We start from the raw sequence: 20,560 nt of genomic DNA, 5'->3' as shown, positions 1-20,560 counted from the left end.
CAAAAGTCACCATTAAGAAAGTAAAAAGACAAGCCACAACCTGTGGGAAGATATTTGCAAATCATATATCTAATAAAAGACTATTATTCAAGAGCATAAAAATAAAAACTCAAAGTTCAACACAGAGAAGACAAATAATCCAATTAAAAATTATAAAATTAAGAAAGAGCTGAATAAACATTTCACCAGACTACATTTCACCAGACATTTCACCATGGCTAATAAGCCCATGAAAAAAATGATCAGTCTCATTAGTCTTTAGGAAAATGCAAATTAAAATGAGGTAGCACAGCATACCCACTAAATGTCTCTAATCAAAAAGACCAACAATACCAAGAACATGGAGTCCTCATACATTGCTGGTGGGAATGTAAAATGGTACATCTACTTTGGAAAACAGTTTGGCAGTTAAAAGAAAAAAAGTCAAACATATACATACCACAAACATATACATAATATACCACATGACTCACAATTCTATCCCTGTGCATCTACTCAAGAGAAATGAAAACATATGCCTATATAAAACTTTTGTGCAAATGTTCACAGCAGCATATTCATAACAGCCAAAAATGAAAAACAATCTAGGTGCCCGCCAACTGGTGAACGGATAAACAAAATGTGGTACAGCCTCACAATGGAATACTTCTCAGCAATAAAAAGTAACAATGTACTAGTGCATGTGACAGTATGGCTAAACCTCAAAAATACCATGCCAAGGGAAAGAAGCTCAGCGGGAAGAAATTCAGCTTAGTGCTCTGTGATGACTTAGAGGGGTGGGATGGGGGTGGTGGGAGGGAGACTTAACAGGGAGAGGCTGTATGTATACATATGGCTGATCCATGCCGTTGTACAGCAGAAACTAACACTATAAAACAATTATATTTCAGTTTAAAAAATTGAAAAAAAAAAAAAAAGACTACGTTGTATGATTCTATTTATATGAAATTTCTAGAAATCAGATCGGTGGTTGCTTGGGGCTTGGGAGTAGGAACTGGGATTGACTCAATGCAAACAGGCATGACACAACATCTGGTGTGACAGAAATATTTTAAAAGTAGATCACGGTGATGGCTGCATAGCTCCATAAACTTACTATAAAATCATTGAACTGTATGTGTACAATGTGTAAATTTCACAGTATACAAATGATACCTCAATATAACTGTTAAATAGTCCGTAGACCAACAAATAGCTATTTTGGTTTTAGGGGAGATGGCATACTAGCAGTGAAATGGGAAAGTCTTCCCGACTGAAGGAGCTCAACCTCCTGCCTCCCCTCTTGGTAACAGCAACCTCTTTATTTCTTTCAATCTGTAATTCGCTTCTTGACTGTCTCCTCTGTGAGGTGGAATTGTGTAAGAGCAAGCAAGGCTAAAGTCTGTCTTGGTCTTTGTTGTCTTCATCACCCATTCAAGCATTTGGCATATTATTTCAGTTCAGTTCAGTTGCTCAGTTGTGTCTGACTCTTTGTGACTCCATGGACTGCAGCATAGTATATATTGGCATTTGATAGGTGTCAATAAATATTTGATAAACAGATGAATGATGTAGAGAAAGAAGAGAAATATCTGGATTTTCATTTAAAAATCAACATATTCCCGTGCCTGGATCATTTGCAAATATCTTTATCATGGACCCTTATTCAGCTCTGCAAATTTCAGCTGTCATGTGCCAGGCATCATGTGCTTGATATAGAGAATGAGATGAAACAGACCTGGTTCATTGTCCTCAAGAAGCTTGCAGTCCAGTGGAAAACAAGACCCAGTATTCTGACATTTAATGAGTACAAGTGGTATGGCTGGGCCTACAAATCTGGAGGAAAGGAACAGAGAACTAAGAGCCTGTGAGGCCAGAAGAGCCCAGGAGGCACTGCTGAAAGGTAAGCTAATTTGCAGCCCAGGATACAACTTGCCTTCTGCATAAGACCTTGTTCCTCCTCAATTCAGATCAGTTTGCCTTTGAAAATTGTTGTTGTTGTTGCCTAGTTGCTAAGTCGTATCTGACTCTTTTGTGACCCTATGGACTGCAGCCTGCCAGGCTCCTCTGTCCATGGGATTCTCCAGGCAAGAATACTGGAGTGGGTTGCCATGACCTCCTCCAGACGATCTTCCCAACCCAGGGATCGAACTAGGTCTCCTGCATCTTCTGCATTACAGGTGGATTCTTTACCACTGAGCCACCAGGGAAGTCCGACAGGGTTGTAGGAAGGATTAGATGAGATGAAGTATATGAAGTGATGAGTACACAGCCAACAAAAAAGTAAAAGTTCTAAAGTGTTAGTTGCTCTGTCGTGTTGGACTCTTTGCAACCCCGTGGGCTATAGACCACCAGGCTCCTCTGTCCATGGGATTCTCTAGGCAAGAATACTGGAGCGGGTTGCCATTCCCTTCTCCAGGGTATCTTCTCAGCACAGGGATAGAACCTGGGTCTCCTGCATAGAAGGGTTGTTTTTGTTAGTTTTTTTTTTTTTTTTTACCGACTGAGCCACCAGGAAAGCCCATATAAAAGTAAAGGGCTGGTATTATTTTTGTGACCACCCCTTTGTATGGCTAAGCAGGGTCTTAGAAGCTCTGCTGCCGTGGTCATTATGCTGACAAAGCCCCTCAGGGAAGTGGCGACTCCAGGAGGGCCCATGGGGCACCTGGCGAGCCCTTCATTCCCAGCCACTGCACTCATGGACCTCTGCCCCCTTTCCCACCACTCCTAGGTCTTGCCTAGCTACATCGTTGGCATCTGTGGGAAAACATTACTGGCTGTGCTTATATTCAGGGGCGCAGAGGTCTTTTTCTGTATAAGTTTACAGTGGAGAACAATGAAAAGACTAAAATCCAAAGCCAACAGGGGCCAAGGGATCTGCCTACATCTTGGGTTTTGCCACGATATGAAAACACATGGCTTCAGAGTGTAACATGAACGGCCCGGCGATCTCTCCAGGGTGGAATCTATGTTTTCAGCTATGCAGAAATACGGACCTTTTAAAAAAAAACTCAGGGGGCGGGCGTGTTAACTGAAAATCAAGATAGCTTTTCCTAAGCAGACTTTCTCCATGTACTTCAAAATCGTTCCTTTTTGACGAGAGTAAGAGTTGGAAAAATGCCTTGATACAGGGGAAGTGCCTATTTTTCTCCAGCCTCACTGGAGTTGGGCCTGCTAGGGATGAAGCGGAGGTTTGCCATTTGTAGACAAGAATGAAGCCTTTTGTGAACAGGGTAAGTACACCAACGACTTGCTTTAAAAAGTGTCAAAGGCTATTTTTGAACATGTGGTTCGCGGTGCCAAACTGAAACATTGACTTATCGCCCGATTTAGCATTAAAACATTAGAACTTACAATTAAGACGACTCTGTTTACTCCAAGTGAGTTTGTCAACATGCTGCAAATATATTTCTGTTATCATAATAAAACCATGAAATGGGCGGGTGTGGTTTCTCGCTTGTTAAGGCCATGCAGAGGAGCACTTCAGAATGCTGAAATGCGAGCTGCTCTAGCCTATAGGCCAACTTCTTTCCCCCAGAGCGGATGCTGGGTGTAGCTATATTAGTGCATAAGAGGTTTATTCTCATTCACAAAATGGGAATTACTTTCTGGCTCCAAACTACAACTAGCGTTAAGAAATAAGCTGGAAGATCTTCTACAGATGTGGTCTCTGACACGTACACCCGGGGATTCTGCTATTAATCACATCTTAAGACTTGAACATTATAAAGGACAAGGCAGACAACCATTAGATTCAAGGTCTGAATTGATAAAGACAGAGACAGAGAAAATGTGCCTGCGTCTGCCGTTGTGTTTAAACTAAGCATGGCTTTAAAGAGAGCCAGCATCTTTCTCTGTCTTCGCCCCATTTTATTTCAAGGTCGGTCTGCCTTTTGTTTGACTCCTCTCACCCTGACATGGACAACAGTTCTTGGAAAAAGAACTGTTCCGATCACTCGCCGCGTTAGGACAGGAATGTGCTTGTTCGGCATTCGTTCGTGAGATCCTGGACCTCACGAACACTGGGGATGAGAAGAGCGAGAAGCACGTGCGGGGATCGGCTCAGTACCTAGACCCCGTGGGCCTTTGTCACCACCTGCCTCAAGGGTTAAGGTAGCCACGGTAATTATGCCAAGGCCATGCATTACTCTGACAAAGTAATCCATCAAATAATTTCTCACAATTGCAATTCACCCCTTGAATTTTCCTTACCTCCAGAGCCAGCTGGATATTATATTACCGAAGCTGTTGAAAGGGTGGAACACTAGCCATGGAGCCAAAGGCCACAGCAACTATGCAATGCATAAATTTTTATTGTTTGCCTAGTATTGAAATCTCATTAGGGTCCATAATTCATCCGAACACCATGAACATTTACATCTGTTGATCATGAGAACTTAGAAGGAATGTACACCTTTGGCTAACTTGTTTTTAGAGGCGGCAGAGGGTGTGTGTATGTGTGTGTGTGTGTGCGTGTGCACGTTAGCATGCACATATATACTCATATGTTTTTAGCCCTTGAACAGCTGTGCTTTAAATATCCCTTACTCAAACCAATTTCCAACCTGAATTTAAATATCCGAAAGTTGTTTTCATTTGGCAGACAAAGACTCACTTCTCTTCGAGTCCAGCTTAATCAATGTTGGAAAATTCCACTCATTGCCTACTGGCCTTAATGCAGCTCTGCTGTGTTAATTACATCAGAATTATCCCAAAGATTACATGCCTTCCATTCAATGTATACACGTTTTTGTCTTCACTTAATTGTGGCTTCAAAAAATACTTGAGAGAGAAAATAGAACCATGAGTTTTTCTGGGTCCTAGGGATACCCAGATTTGTTTGGTGTGTGTGTATTTAAACATCTTTCCTACTATATTCTACCCTTTTGAACTGGCAGTATATCCATTTACAAGGCTCTCAGTAGTTCTGTACACACTATATTTTGAGGGTGACAATCCCTGAACCACAGAATCAGAAATGGAAGGGGACTCCAATAACAATAATAAAAAACAGTAGGGAAAAAAAAAGATGGAAAGGGAAGGGGCCTGAGGGGCCATCTAGCCAGGCCAGCCCCTCTCCCAAACAGGAATCTCCCTGACAAAACCCCCTGACAAGTGGTCCTTCAGGAATGCATCCATTTTTGGAATGAACTATGGCAGCAGCTGAAAGGCTCTTAGCAAACACTGCCTAGCAGGTCAGGGCAGAGATGAAGGATATGTGTCCGAGGAGAAGTCCGGAGGGAATTTAGGGAGACCAAATGTAATTACCTGGCCCGGCATCTGGCTTGGGCACCGGCTCTAACAGCCCCACTGTAATTCCAGCTGATGGCAGTGACACCTTCTGATGAGAGTCTTGTCAACTACACGCTGCTCTTTAGCAGGCCTTCACTAACACGCTGCGACGGGGAAAATCGGATACAGATGTTTTTACTCAGAAGGCCTTGCGAGCACTAAAGTCCTTATCTTCTCCTCAAGGAGAAAGGACACGCACGCACTTCCATGAGGGAAAAAACTGCCAAAGGGCTTTCACATAAGGGACTGGCCCGATGCAGACCTTATCGCTATATCCTTTTCTGGTGAGCTTTCTAAGTCAGTGTCAGGTCTCCCCATCCAAATCCCAGGGCAGCTGTGACAGTCTCAACACTCAATTGGCAGCGGTCAGTAAAGCTGCCCTGGACACCCAGGGCCCAGCAAGCCCAGAGCAGGGTGATGGAAAGTGATTTGGCTGCAATCCAGAGCACAAATCTCTCTGGTGGTGGTGGTGGTTTAGTTGCTAAGTTGTGTCCGACTTCTTGCGACCCTATGGACTATAGCCCACCAGTCTCCTCTGTCCATGGGATTTCCCAGGCAAGCATACTGGAGTGGGTTGCCATTTCTTTCTTCAGGGATCTTCCCAATCCAGGGATCAAACCTGCATCTCCTGCATCGGCAGGCAGATTCTTTACCATGAGTCACAGGGCTCCCTGTGGGCTACTACAGGGAAGCCCCACGTCTCTCTACTCTGGGGTAAAAGGCAAGAGACCTGGGTCTGGGGACGCAAAGTTGGGCAATCAGACAGGTGCCTGTCCTCATGGAGCTTACAGACTTGAACAATCACGTGCTCACAGTATAGTTTCAAACAGTAAGGAGCACAGCACTGTGAAGTGCTAGAAAAGCAGGAGGTACAAGAGGAGGAGAGTCTAGCAGAAGGAGCTTGTGTCAGTTGGGACTTTTAGGAAAGCAGATGCTGAAATTGAGTTAGGAGTGAAAGAAGTTTAGTGGAGGGTACCACCTGTGAAAAATACAAAGGGGAGGAGGCAGGACTGGGGAGGGAAAGATTTCAGTCTGCCACACAGATCTGCTGCTTACGACAGCAAAGTGGTGAAGAGGAGGCAAAGGACAAGTAAAGCCTCAGATCACATTGAAAGTGAAAGAAAAGAAAGTGAAGTCGCTCAGTCGTGTCCGACTCTTTGTGACCCCATGGACTGTAGCCTACCAGGCTCCTCTCTCCATGGGATTCTCCAGGCAAGAGTATTGGAATGGGTTGCCATTTCCTTCTCCACACATTGAAGATGTGACCAGATTGTGGCCAACCTGATAAGTGGCTCTGGGCAGAAATAGCATGGCCCTCGGATCCCCACCAGTCAATCCTAAAGGAAATCAACCCTGAATATTCATTGGAAGGACTGATTCTAAAGCTGAAGCTCCAATACGTTGGCCACCTGTTGCAAAGACCTTTTTGTTGGGAAAGATTGAAGGCAGGAAGAGAAGGGGATGACAGAGGACAGATGGTTGTATGGCATCACCGACTCAATGCACATGAGTTTGAGCAAGCTCTGGGAGATGGTGAAGGACAAGGAAGCCTGGCGTGCTGCAGTCCATGGGGTCACAAAGAGTTGGAGACGACTGAGTGACTGAACTGAACTGAACTGAATCTATAAAATGGCTACAACAATATATACTTTATATGGCTAACATGAAAATTAACTGAGACTACGTACATGGAGTTCTTAAGCTAATATCTGGGATGTGAATGACATATGGTAAATGTTAGCTATTATAGAAAACCTCAGCTGGGAATAAAGGAGAAATATGGATTTACCTTGACATTGTGTTTCCAAAGGTTTTGAATGTTTATTTTGAAATAAAGTGCATGCATTTGAACAAACTGTAGGTGAAACTGCTAAATTCCTCTTCCATCAAGATCACGATATTATCCATATCCTCAATGATCGAAATGCCAGGCATACAAGTAAGTTTCAGTTCAGTTCAGTTTAGAATTAAACAATTAATATCAGCAATTCAGAGCCAAAAAAGTAATAAATTGCTTGTAACAGAAAAACAGTCCACGAGAAACCTGAAGAATAGAGAAGCCCTTGGCAACATAGCACACTGTAAGTGGGGAATGTGCCTATAAAATCCTGACAGCTTCTATATCATAGTCATATTGAAAATATAGGCATTTTTCTCTTTCCAATCTCACCTGTTAGGTGAGTAACCCTTCAGACACCTATTTTCAGATTATTCCAAATCATAAAATGCAGGAAACACAAAAGCATAAACTGATGCCAAGTGGATGCTGGCTGTAGTTGCTGAAGAAGATTTGATTGTTAAAGTAAAATATTTTCCTAGATGATCTTTTTTTTTTTTTTTTTTTAAAGTAGGTGAGCACATGCTAACAGCTTAAGGGATATTCTTTAAAATCAAGCCCAGCTTATCTGAAATGCCTGAAAATTGGGTCTAACTTACATGATAGCATATGGGCCAGTCCTATATGATTGGCCTTGTGAGTGTATATGAGTTTAGAATAACCTGCCCCATGAGGCAAAAAGAGAACACTCTCCCTTATGAAGATGTATTCACAATAGGGGCTTCCCTGTGGCTCAGCTGGTAAAGAATCCGCCTGCCAATGCAGGAAACTCAAGAAACAAGGGTTCAATCCCTGAGTCAGGAAGGTCCCTTGGAAGAGGAAATGGCAACCCACTCCAGTATTTTTGCCTGGAAAATTCCATGGAGAGAGGAGTCTGGTGGGCTATATAGTCCATGGGATCGCAAAGAGTCGAACACAACTGAGTGAACATACATTCACAACTGACTTGTTTTATTGGTAACAGAAAAATCACTGGTCCTTTCACAAGGGTAGTATTCCTGCCATGCTTGTCTCTGTGTCAAAGTCCAGCCTCCCTTAGAAAGATAAACCCTGCAGCCATAGTTTTACAAGTTCACACATGACTCCTTTTGACTTCTCAGCATTTAGAAAATATACGAATCTATTACTTTCAGTTGTTTATGAATCTAAGATGATTCTGACTAGCCTTCATACTGAGAAGAGCACATAATACAAAAAATATCCGGCCTCCATCCTTGAAAACCTTGAGATGAGATATTGGTAGAATCATCCAAACCAGCTCAAATGTGTGTACTCTTTGGTGTGTTCTCTCTCTTTCCGTTTCAAGCTGTGATAAGGCAAATGTGAGGTTTCCACAGCCGCCCAAACAAAAACATCTTCTTTAAGAATCTGAAAGCATTCTAAAAATCAACTTAGATTAGCATATTTCTTTCCAGTGCCAGGGCTCCTCCTCAACGCTTAGGTCATCTTGATTTGTCAAAAAATGCTTGTATCTCAGGACTGAACCTAAGCAGATCAGACAGAAATTTCTTCATTCGGACCAAAATATGTCCAATGAACAAGTTACTTGGGTCTCCCAGCAAAGGAAGCAGGGGTTCACCTTTGCTCAGAAGTTGTATGTTAATACTGACTAAACTCTCAACAATTTTTTTTTTTTTTTTTTCAGAAAGACTGCTACCTGCTGGAATTGCTTCTGCTTCTGAACTTTTCACTAATGTGACTCAGCCCACAGGTAATTTTTAAAGACCCTCCCAAGTTTTAGTTCATGCCATAGATTTGCCAAGGATTCTTTCAGTAAAATAGGAATGAAAAGAAAAAACAAACAAAAAACAAAACCCAAACCTCGGTTCTGTACCGAAAAATGAAATTTGTTTAAAAAAAAAACAAAGATTCTGTGGAAGACCTGTCTTCAATCTGGATTGGGTCATGTGAGGGTCTGGAGTTATTTGTGGGTCACTGGTTCACGTTGGTGCATCTGGGCATCACTCATACCAATAACCATCCTTCATTGAATGGATGACTGAGGGTAAGAACGGCTCTTGGCTTCAGCAGAAGAACCTAAACAACTCCTCAGAAGTGCCTGCCTTTATGGAGCCCCGTGGCTCTTCAATTCAACAACTTGGAAATGATGGCCTTGGTACATTAGTTAAAAATGAGGTGGTACTTATCCAAGTACTGGTACTTCCAAGTCATGGATCTCAAAGGTCACTTTCCCAGCATAATGTGAGTAACAAGACTATTATGGGACCTGTTATCATCAATGGGATCCCCTGATAGCTCAGTTGGTAAGGAATCCACCTGCAGTGAAGGAGACCTCAATTCAATTCCTGGGTTGGAAAGATCCCCTAGAGAAGGGATAGGCAACCCACTCCAGTTTTCTTGGGCTTCCCTTTTCGCTCAGCTGGTAAAGAATCTGCCTGCAATGTGGGAGACCTGGGTTTGACCCCTGGGTTGGGAAGATACTTCCTATCTGTTTCTATCAGCATTCTTTCTGTAAGTTAAATGGCAAAACACACAACATCTAACATAACTTCAGCACTTCCTGGGAAAGGGCCAGAAGACAAATGCCAGAATGTCCAGAAAACTGAGATCTGTGGGGACTGCATGGAAATGCCAGTGTGCTCATGACCTGGGGGCCAGGATGGTCCCTTTCCCCACAGGTGATTTTTGTCTCTAGCGGATGAATATCAGGCATGGAACTGAAACGTGATAGTTCCCAAGGACTATCAGGGAAAGTGTCTGACCATGAAGATTTTACATTCAGAATAAAATCCTTTTGGTGAAGTCTTATTTTTTAACCATATAGCCCTAGAGATGGCCTTTCTCTCCATACTACTACATGTCAAAGACTCACAGGGCAGACTTCTGTGTAACAAAGGGCTGTCCCTCTCACGGGAAGAGAAGGCACTTGTTTGTCAGCCGTCAATTCAGAACCTGGACTGTGGGCCAGGGTCCCGGAGCTTTCCCCAGTGGGCCTGAGAAATCCACCCCGCCTAGTGACTCCCACACCACTGGGACATGGTGGGTCTGGGGGAATGAGAGGCTGGTTAGCACCAGCCACATCCGGGAAGCTGGCTTCTGACTTTCTAGTCGTCTGTGCACAGACATGGGTTTCTACCATGAGACATAGCAAAGATTTTTCAAAAGGCAGAGGAGAGACTGGTATTGATGTGGACTTTGATTTTGCTTTCTGTAATTAAAAAAAAAATACCAGTCACCAGATATGTGAATGTTGGAGTTTTGAACTTCTACCAGTGAGGAAAGAAGAGCTTTGAAAGATATGATTGGTCATAAGCCTTAAGAAAATGGTTCTGAAAATTAAGTCACTGCAACTCAAGATCTGGAAGAGAGAAGATGACAAAAATATGACTTCCTCTGGGGTCATCACAGCTCCTGTTTGGATGGTGGATGTTGAACACATTCTGGGTCATGAGAAGCTGGGGATGGTGCCACTGGCTAGCATCTCATCAGATGGGCGGCCTGATGGATGGATGGATGGACAGCAGACAGCAGCTGTTTCAGCATCTCTTGGCTCCTAACCATCTTGCTTCTGGGACCCGGCCCAGAACAGAGAGCACTTAGGGCTGAGGCGCTGAGGTCCAGGGCCCGTACTTACACTTTCTCGCCCCAGTCCTGCCCCTGGGCTCCCTGAGGTTGTAGCAGATGTTAAAAGCTAAAGTTGAGACCTTTAAGCTGTAATGAAGGCGTTCACGGGGTTCAGAATCCCAGGACCCCACCCTGATTCTCCAGCGATCTTGCTGAAAGCTCTCAAACAGTCTTCAGCTCTAACACGGTGCACGCGGCGCGTGCTGAACACACTGATCTGTCCGTGATTACCCTCGGCTGCTGTAAAACAATCTCACTCCTCGAGCGAATGCCGGCTGCAGCAACAATGCTCTTATTGACTTGTTGCTCTGGCTCTATTTAGTTATTACCCTCGGGGCCACAATCAATAGACTTTGCACCAAGTCAGCCTAATAAATCCCAGGCGCTCACTGGAGATTTGCCAGGAACGGCAAGAAAATCTACGGCAGGGAAACACTTACAGTGCAAAGAGAGAAAAAGCTTCACTGACAGCTGTATAAATTAATTAACAAGGAACTGTTTATTCTTCTGAAAGATCAGATTGCACATTTATCACCGCTGAAGAAGTCACAGATAGACTATCATAAAGTGATCTGGTGATATTAAAAAAAAAAAACCCACAAACTTGGATGTACACACAGGAGACCTACATTCTAGGGTGACTTGCTTCCCTCTTTATTACATTTCCAATTACTCGACTTATAAATTTGCCTTCTAAGCACTGGTTCTGGTCAGTCTATTATTTCCAGCTTATTTGGACTAATGCAGTTGGCCTTGATAATTCTTTAAGCTTGTGGTTGAAACAGTCAACATGGTAAAAATAAAACGTTGATCATTAACATTGTTGTACTCTGGGATTGGTTGAGTTCCCTCCCCCAACCCCGTCCCTGCTGTTAGGAATTTGAATCCTGCTTGTAACGCAACAGTGGAGGGAAAAAATTCTTCAGGTGATAGAAACACTAGGTTGGTCAAAGTGAATGTCAGGTTATTTCAGATCATTGTGAAAGAATTCTAGAGTAGTTCTCTTCACTTTAATAAGCAAATAGTGTGAAGGCTCAGTGGAAAGGAATCCTGGATCTGACTGTTCTGAGACACTTTGAACTAAGCTTGAGCCAGCTTAGGGACACGACAACCTTCTTCCACAGAGTGAAAACAAATGTAAGAGAGGAATGTGGCTTTTAGAAGCTTATTTGCTACTGTATTGAATGGTACTTTCTAGCATCCTTATATAGAACCTTCCTTTGATTCTAACTCTGTCCTACATAGAACTGGTAGCTTGATGAGAGAAGAGAGAGGAGAAAAACAACTCTTTCTAAATGTTAAGCAATTTCAGTTTTCAAATTCCAGGATGGGAGTGTTAGAAACCGTCTTTAAACAGAATCACAAGATTCAACCTCAAATATCACTCAGCAGATTGGCCAACGCTTGGTGAGAGTCTATTAGGCACAAGGCGCTGAAACAGGCATTGACTGGCTGTGACACAGGCGTCATTGTTCCCAGGCGTGGAAAGCTTATTTCATTGCCCCGGTCTAGCCTGGGATATGTCAGCCCTGCTGCCTGTTAACACACTCCTGTGAACACAAAAGGGCACAGCCATCCCCCCCAACACGTACCCTTTAACTTGACAGGCCCTCAGGAGTGGGGCGCCTACAGGCACACACGTGAAACCCGTTTTATTGTGGGACTGCTAATTGTGTTGTCCCAATAATTTATTGCCTCTTATAAATGGTTTCCAGGTAATAAGAGTTAATTGACTCAAGAGACTTTCATCCATCGCAATTATCTCCTAATATTGTACATTAGGCTGGTGCACTTTCTATTAATCAGGTCAAATGTATCACTTGAATAAGTGCATACAAAAATGGTTGAACTTAAAATCATCACCCCAAACTTATTTCTAAACACACTCCCGTAAAGTTGTTCATTAATTTGCCACCCCGAGCATGACTTGGCCTTCAACGTGGAGGTTGTCAGATGCACAGGCCTCCAGGGTTCACCTACTTTACTCCCATCTCACATGCCATGAGCAGATGGAGGTGCAAGGTGGGGAATGGTGGTCCCGGGAAGCACCCCCCGCCCCGCCATAGTCAGTGGCAGAAGCAGGCTTGGGTCACAGATGTCCCAGCATCTTTTTCTGGCATTTGAAGTTTCAGTTGAAATAGAACATACTTATGGGAAGGCCCTTTGTCAAAACGGAGAAGCAGAGAACTTCTAGCTTTTGCGCCTCTGCCTCAAAGCCTGTTTATGCTTCTGACCCCCTGCCACCACTACCGCCAAATAGCTCCTGAGCTGTTCCTCTGATGCTCTCATCTCCAGACCTGAACACTCAGTCTTTTTGAGACACCTTCTCCAACACCCTCCATATCAAAATGTTGGAGTTCCAGGCTCCATGGCTTCAGGACCCAACGGCAGGTTATGCTAGGCACCTAAGCTCTGCCACCACAATACACTGCCGCACCTCGGTCACGTCACCCTGTGTCTCTGAGACAGTCGTCTTTTTGAGCCAAGGGAGGGAGTTGGACAGAAGATCTAAGGGCCCTTCCTCTCAGCTCTAATATCCTATGACTTATGCCAGTGTCTCCTAGTGGGTTATGGCACCTCTTCACGTTGGCATAGCTCTTCTTACTGCTCCCAGAGTCTTCACATCCACTAGCTCTCCGCTGCCCATGCCAGGTAAGATGTGGCCATGATACTGTGTCTTAACCCAAGGGTAGGGCATCACTGGAAGAAATTTCAGGCCTGGGGGAAAAATCTTCAGAATTCACATTCTGAAGATCCCTCTTGGCCCTCTTTTCCAATATTTAGGCTCTGCTGGATGGGGTGCTCAATCCTATGGCTGCAAGTTTTCTTTCCAATCAGCTGTTTCTTGCTGGGCACCAGGGGTGCTACTCACAACACTAAGATGGGTTGAGCCTGAGCACCTTCAGGTACACCATCAGCAGACTTGAGGTGTGTCCAACTGTCCTCTTTTTCTAAGACTTCCCGGGGTTAGTGTCTTAGAAGAGCATCAGGAGTAGAACAGCATAGTTTGTGGGTGGGTTTGTGCCTCTGGAATTGCCTATTGTATGGGATTCTAGTATTTTGACCTGCAAGATCTGCAGTAGCAGACAATGGGCTTCCCGGGTGGCTCAGTGGTAGAGAATATGCCTGCCAACCAGGAGATGCAGGTTTGATCCCTGGTCAGTGAGATCCCTTGGAGAAGGAGATGGCAACCTATGCCAGTATTCTTGCTTGGGAAATCCCATGGACAGAGAAACCTGGTGGGCTACAGTCATGGGGTCACAAAAGAGTCAGACATAACTTAGTGATTAAACAACAATAGCAGACATATAGTTTAGCACATAGTAAGATCAATAGTGGAAGAGGGGTTAGGTGTATGATGAGAGTGAACACACATGCTTTGTATCAAACTTATATGGAACTTGGTATCAATAGCCCACTGTAGAGATGAGAAAACTAAGGCCCAGAGATGTTATTGACTCATCTAAAGTCACAAGGGTGACCAAGAATCAGCTTCTAGTCTTTTGACGATGAGGTCAATTCTGTTTCCATTATACCCTACTTCTGCCTCAAAGGCTCAGAGATGGCAGGTAGGTAAGAGACAAGTACAAGTTATGGTGATTAAATCACTACCCTATTGGTCATTATTTCATTAACTTAACAGGCACACTTTATGAGCTTTGGAGTTACAGTTCATGGCTTGCAGACTAGCGCCTCTAAGTAGCTGAAGTGACTCTCCCATTGTGAAAGTTGATTCTTCCCATCCTGCTCCTATTGGCTAGAGGGCTTCCAAGGTGGACTGGGTTGAGGTGTGTCTTAGTTGATGACCACATCACTTCACTGTTCTTTCTCTTCCTTTAAACATGCTTGTATAACTGAATATCCACATGCAAAAAAAGAGAGAGTTGGGTCCTTACCTCACACCATATATAAGGATTAACCTGAAACGGATCAGAAACCTAAATGCCAGAGCCCAAACTATAAAATTCTTAGAAGAAAACACAGGAGGTAATCTTTGTGACCTTGGATTTAGAATATGACACCAAAAGCAAAAGCAACAAAAGAAAATAGGTAAATTGTACATTATCAAAATTAAAAACCTTTGTGCTTCAAAGGACATGATCAAGAAAGTGAAAAGACAATCCATCGAGTGGAAAAAGATGCAAAATTATATGGTTGACAGGAAACTTGTATATAGACCTTACAAAGAATGCTTACAACTCTATAAGAAAAAGACAACACAATTGAAAAATGGGCAAAGAATCTGAGTAGACATTTCTGCTAAGAAGATAGAAGCTAATAAGTACAGAAAAAGATGCTCACCAGGGAAATGCAAATCAAAACCATAGTGAGATACCACTTCACACTCATGAGTACGGCGAGAAGCTAAAAGGCAGATAAAAACAAGTGTTGATGAGAATGTGGTGAAATCAAAACCCTTATACACTGCTGGTGGGAACATAACACGGTACAGCTGCTTTGGAAAACAGTTTGACAGTTAAGTTAAACACGGACTTACCATTTGACTCAATAATTCTGCTCCTAGGTTTATACCCAAGAGAAATGAAAACATATGTCCACACAGAAACTTGAACATGAATGTTCATGGCAGCATGATTCACTGTAGCTAAAATGTGGAAGCAACCCAAATGCCCATCAACTGATGCATGGCTAAATAAAATGTGCTATGCTATTTGTCCTTAAAAAGGAATGGCGCTCTGATACATACTACAAGCTGGATAAACCTTGAGAACATTAAGCTAAGTGAAAGAAGCCAGCCACAAAGGCTCACATATTATATGATTCCATTTATACGAAATGTCCAGAATAGGTAAACCTATAGAGAAAGTGGATTAGTGGTGGCCTGGGGCTGAGGGGATAGGAGGATTGGCTACACGTTCTGGGGTTTCTTTTTGAGTTGATGACGATGGTCTGAAATCTACTGTGACGATGTTTGTACAAATCTGTGAAGAGTCTAAAAACCATTAAATTACATCCTTTAAATGGGTGAACTGAAGGGCACATGAATTATGTCTATATAAAACTCTACCCAGCCCCCCTGAAGCAACCCAAACCACGACTGTTTTAGGAGCTGCTCCTGTGGCGCGGCTGCTCTGCTGTGTGGTGGGCAAACTTTCCCACACACACCCATCTCAGCTGCCCACTTCACAGTCTGCCTCATTCATTCGTCACAGGAGGAGCAACAGTGGTGAGAACTGCACATGCCCAGTTCCATGTTAAGTGCTGGGCAGAATTTCCCCCATTCAGTTCTTTAACTGCTCTCCAAGATAGGGGACCATTCTATATGTTGTCTCTATTTAGCTGCTAAGTCGTGTCTGACAATTTTGCAACACCCCCCATTAACTGTAGCCCACTAGGCTCCTCTGTCCATAGAGATTCTCTAAGCAAGAATCCCGGAGTGGGTTTCCAGTCCCTTCTCTGGGGGATCTTCTCAACCCAGGGACTGAACCTGCGTCTCCTGCATCGGCAGGCAGATTCTTTACCACTGAGCCAGCAGGGAAGCCCAGGCACCATTCTTATCTCCATTGAAACATGAAGAGTGTCTTCCCTGGCGGTCCAAAGGACTCCACACTACCACCGCAGGGGGCGAAGGTTCCATCCTTGGTCGAGGAACTAAGATCCCACATGCTGCAGAGCAAGACCAAAACCAAACAAAGAAACATGAAGAAATAGAAGGAGTTTAGGTAAGTCATCCAAGGTCTCATAGCTAATAAGCGGCAGGTTGTGAATTTTTGAAGTCAAGGTTCTCTGATTCCAGAATCCAGGCACATGTGAGCCTGAGTTACATCAGAATGTGGGACATGGCACTGGAAAGGGGGGCCAGTGTGTTCATGGAGGCTCTTCCCCCACCCCACCCCACCCCTGGGGCCTGGGGAATCTGGAAGGCCTCTCCTTTCTCCATTCCAAAGTGTTCCCTGGACGAGCCAGAAACGATCCTATCCAACCTGTTTATTTCTAAAACAAATAATTTTAAATGGGGTATGTGTGTGTGAGGGGGTTGGGGGGTAAGTAGAGGTTACTTTTTTCCCCCATAGCTGTGGTAGCTGACACTCTGTACCCCATCTTTACACCTATTTGTTTCTGAAAACCAGTTTACTTGTGGTTAGGAAGAAATACAGTGGATTTTAAGGAGGTATTTCTATAAACTTGAGACAGAAGTAGGATATTATGACATTTAATGATGGAATTAATTTTACTGAAAAAAAGTTTGGAATTAATTACTCTTGTCCATGAGGCTGCATCTTTTAGCCAAATTTTTGTTTTTAACGTCAAACTGGAGCACTTGCTAAACAACTTGAATGCCCTGATGCAATGCTTACCTCTGCCATTAACTGGCAGTGTGACTGCAGGCCCATCACTTGCCCTCTCTGGGTCCAGCACCCTGTCGGCATCCAATAACTGTGGAATATAATTATTCAATATGTAATAGAGGCGGGCTGGACTAGATCAGAGTTGCCAACTGGCAGTCTATGGCCAGATACCACCAGCCAGATGTGTTGGTTTTTTATTTTTCAAAACAATTTCTTGCCAACATTAATGAACAGGGAGATGTTTAATCCAGAAATCAGGCATTCTGGAAAAGTTGGAAGGGCTGATGTCAGCAAGCCCATGCATGCTAAGTTGCTTCAGGCATGTCCGACTCTTTGTGACCCTATGGACTGTAGCCCACCAGGCTCCTCTATCCATGGGATTCTCCAGGCAAGAATACTGGAGTGGGTTGCGTGCCCTCCTCCTGGGGATCTTCCTGACCCCAGAGATCAAACCCATGTCTCTTATGTCTCCTGGATTGGCAGGCAGGTTCTTAACCACTAGTGCCACCTGAGAAGCCCCAGCAGGCCCACACTCCCCCACAAAAGCAGTGCAGTGGGTTCTGAGAAGCTTCTGCAATAGGACGCTCATGCTCCAGTTTTGGCTATCACCACCTGGCTTGTTTTGGGCTTCCCAGGTGGCACTAGCGGTAAAGAACCCACCTGCCAATGCAGAAGCCATAAGGGATATGGGTTCGATCCTGGGGTAGGGAAGTTCCGCTGGAAAAGGGCATGGCAACCCACTCCACTATTTTTGCCTGGAGAATCCCATGGACAGAGGAGCCTGATGGGTTCACAAAGAGTCAGACACGACTGAAGAGACTTAGCACGCACACATCTGGCTTATTTCGCTCAGCTGCGGTATCTACCTGGTCCCATGGGCATCTGAATCTGACACCTTTGAACTGGATTGTTTCCCAGGTTTTCCTACTTGCTCTCACAGGTATTCCCTAAGCGTTGTCATGTTCCAATGGGAAAGTAAAAGAGGGGTGAGCCACCTGGACCTGCCCATGTACCTTTCCAAATGCCATGCAGAGCTACAGGATAGGGAGATGGGTGCCAACATCACTAAGCAAGAAAACCCCCCGTGAATACCACTTGGGTTCTCCCTACTTGACACCACACCTACACTAGAACCTAAATGAGACACCTGGAGGGCATTTAACCCTTACACTGCTCTACCTTGCTCAAGAGCAACAACTCAAGGATAGGTGCGGGATACATCTGGATATAAACTAGGAGGCTATTGTTGGCAAGTCTAACTTGCTAAAGACTTGAAGATGGAGAAATTCCATGATTTCATCTAACATCCCAAATGAACCTGGATTCCAAGTCAACTGGTTTTCTTCCTTATGAGAATGGGAGACAAAAAGATTTGTAAATTAAATGACAAAGTCTCCCTGACACCATCAGAGGAAGTACAAGTCCTTCCATGCACATGAAGGGTTCACTTCCTGGTTAGTGATCACCTTACAATGAGCGCCACCCCCCGCCCCCCACCAGATGGCAGCACTTTGTATGGGGCAGAGGCAAGGCTTGGGTTCTGAGTTCTAAATTCAGCAGAGCTGTGGTGGTGAGCTGGATTTCCATCTAACTTGTGGATATAATTAATTGCAAATTTTAGCTCTCCCTAATTCACACAGAAACTTGAATCATGCATTTTTTCTTTTCTTTTCTACTCCTCCCAGTTTTTCTTTTAAGAAATGAGTAATTGTCGGCCCTGACAATTCTGTCAGGCCAGAATTACTTCTTAACATGACTGGCTTTTTCGTTTTTAACTTCTTATTTGGAAATACTTCCAAACTTAACAGAAAAGTTGCAAGAATAATACAGTGAGCCCTTGCATCCTTTACCAGATTTACTGGTTGTTGTAATTTTGCTTCACACATTTTACCACTCTCTCTCTTTGCATAAATGCCTATCTCACTGGAAACCATCTGAGAATCGGGTGCAAACATGATGCCACTTTATTATCATAACACATTGACCAAAATCAGAAGTTTAGCAATGAAATAATACTAACATCAAATTCACAGTCTGCACGTCAATTCTGCCACTTGTCCTAATAATGTTCTTTACGGATGACACCCCTGTTCCCAAATTCAGTCAAGGATCACACATAGCATTGTCATCTAGTTTTCTAGTCATCTTTGGTCTCCTTTAATCTGAAATCCTAAAGGGGCTTCCCTGATGGCTCAGTAGGTAAAGAATCTGCCTTCAATGCAGGAGACACAGGAGCCACAGGTTCCATCCCTCAGTGAGAAATAGCCCCTGTAGGAGGAAATGGAAACCCACCGCAGTATTTTTGGCTTGGAAATCCCATGGACGGAGGAGCCTGGTGAGCTACAGTTCAAAGGTTCACAAAGAGTCAGACATGACTGAGCACATAAGAAATCTGAAATCCTAATGTGGTTTTAAAGACGTTTGCTCAGTGGCACCAGAGAACCTGAAGAGACAGAGGTAGAGGGTGAAAACATGCAACAACAACAACAAAAAAAAGCAAAAAATCCCCACTGAGGGGGTAAGCTGGGAGCTGGTCAGTGTGTGAATACCAAATGCCCCCTCCGGCTTCAGTAGTGGCTCCACGAATTACATCATATGCTTAAAGCTGAGCAGGCAAGACTTGCAAAGTTAAGGGTCTTCTGTTTTGGTCTTTTCTCCCAGAGACAACAACCGCATCCTGCTCTAACCACCCTAAGTCTCTCCAGAAAGAGCTTTGTGGAGCTGTGATTACATTTCCAGGGTGGGAGAACAGCTTCCCCCGCACTGCCCCACGTCTCACAAAGTGTCTAAATCATTCCATTAGAGCACAACAATGGAGTCTCACACTCGTCAAGCAATTTGTTTTAATTATGGAAATCACTTCATTCTCTTTTCAAATATCTGCAGGGAGCTGTGAGCCACTGCAGGTCAAAATAGGATGTGGAAGCCCTTGTGTAGGGACAGAGAGAGGCTGAGGGAGGCCTGGCTTGTCCTGGAGGTCACCTGTCACAGAGTTTGGGGTGGAGGAGGAGGCGGGGGCCCAGAAGTCCCAGGAAAGGGACCAGGATGCAAGGGGGGAAGCGACACGTGTCATGCTCTTGTGACACAAGGACCTCATGGCTCATGGCACAAAAGAGACCACATCCTCATCCTACCAGACATTCGACAGCTGCCCTGTGTACCACTGCTCTGCGGGATTCAGCCCCAAAAGAGAAACAACAATCGCCAGACACCTCGACTCACCCTACCCCCCAGGTGCCTGATGACAAGACGGGTCCTGGGAAGGGGCTGGGTGCCTAGAATGTTCTGGGCTTTACACTATCTCACCATGTCTTATATGGAGTTAGGGTTTAAAACAAGCTGGTTAAATGTCCCATTCATCTTCAATTTTTTTTTTAATTATTATTTTTTCATTGTAACTAAGAAAATTGGAACGGTACAGAGAAACAGAAAGGAAAGAAGGCAGGAAGAAAGGCAGGGAGGCAGGCGGCCTCCTGAGTTGAATACCCTTAAACAAACTGGGGATTTGAATCCAGATGGTCTGGGCACAGAGTTCCTACTCTTGACCATTGGGCTA

General features: G+C 44.1%; 1 protein-coding gene across 8 annotated transcripts in view; it reads right to left on the bottom strand.

The window, feature by feature from the left end:
- The window catches only part of VTI1A (vesicle transport through interaction with t-SNAREs 1A), a 368,978-nt gene that overhangs the window by 31,986 nt on the left and 316,432 nt on the right, over nt 1-20,560 (bottom strand). For 2 of the 8 annotated variants that reach the window (XM_061162653.1, XM_061162656.1), the window contains one exon: nt 16,948-17,092. The exons of the other annotated variants lie outside the window; for them this stretch is intronic. In XM_061162653.1, the coding sequence (XP_061018636.1) occupies nt 16,963-17,092 (130 nt within the window). In that variant the 3' untranslated portion in view covers nt 16,948-16,962. Of the gene's footprint in view, nt 1-16,947; nt 17,093-20,560 lie in introns of those variants that run through there. 8 annotated transcript variants of the gene reach the window in all.

The sequence above is a fragment of the Dama dama genome, chromosome 15 (assembly GCF_033118175.1).
Source record: "Dama dama isolate Ldn47 chromosome 15, ASM3311817v1, whole genome shotgun sequence".
NCBI lineage: Eukaryota > Metazoa > Chordata > Mammalia > Artiodactyla > Cervidae > Dama > Dama dama.
Note: the sequence above shows the minus strand (reverse complement) of the source record. Positions and strands in the feature narration are given on the sequence as shown.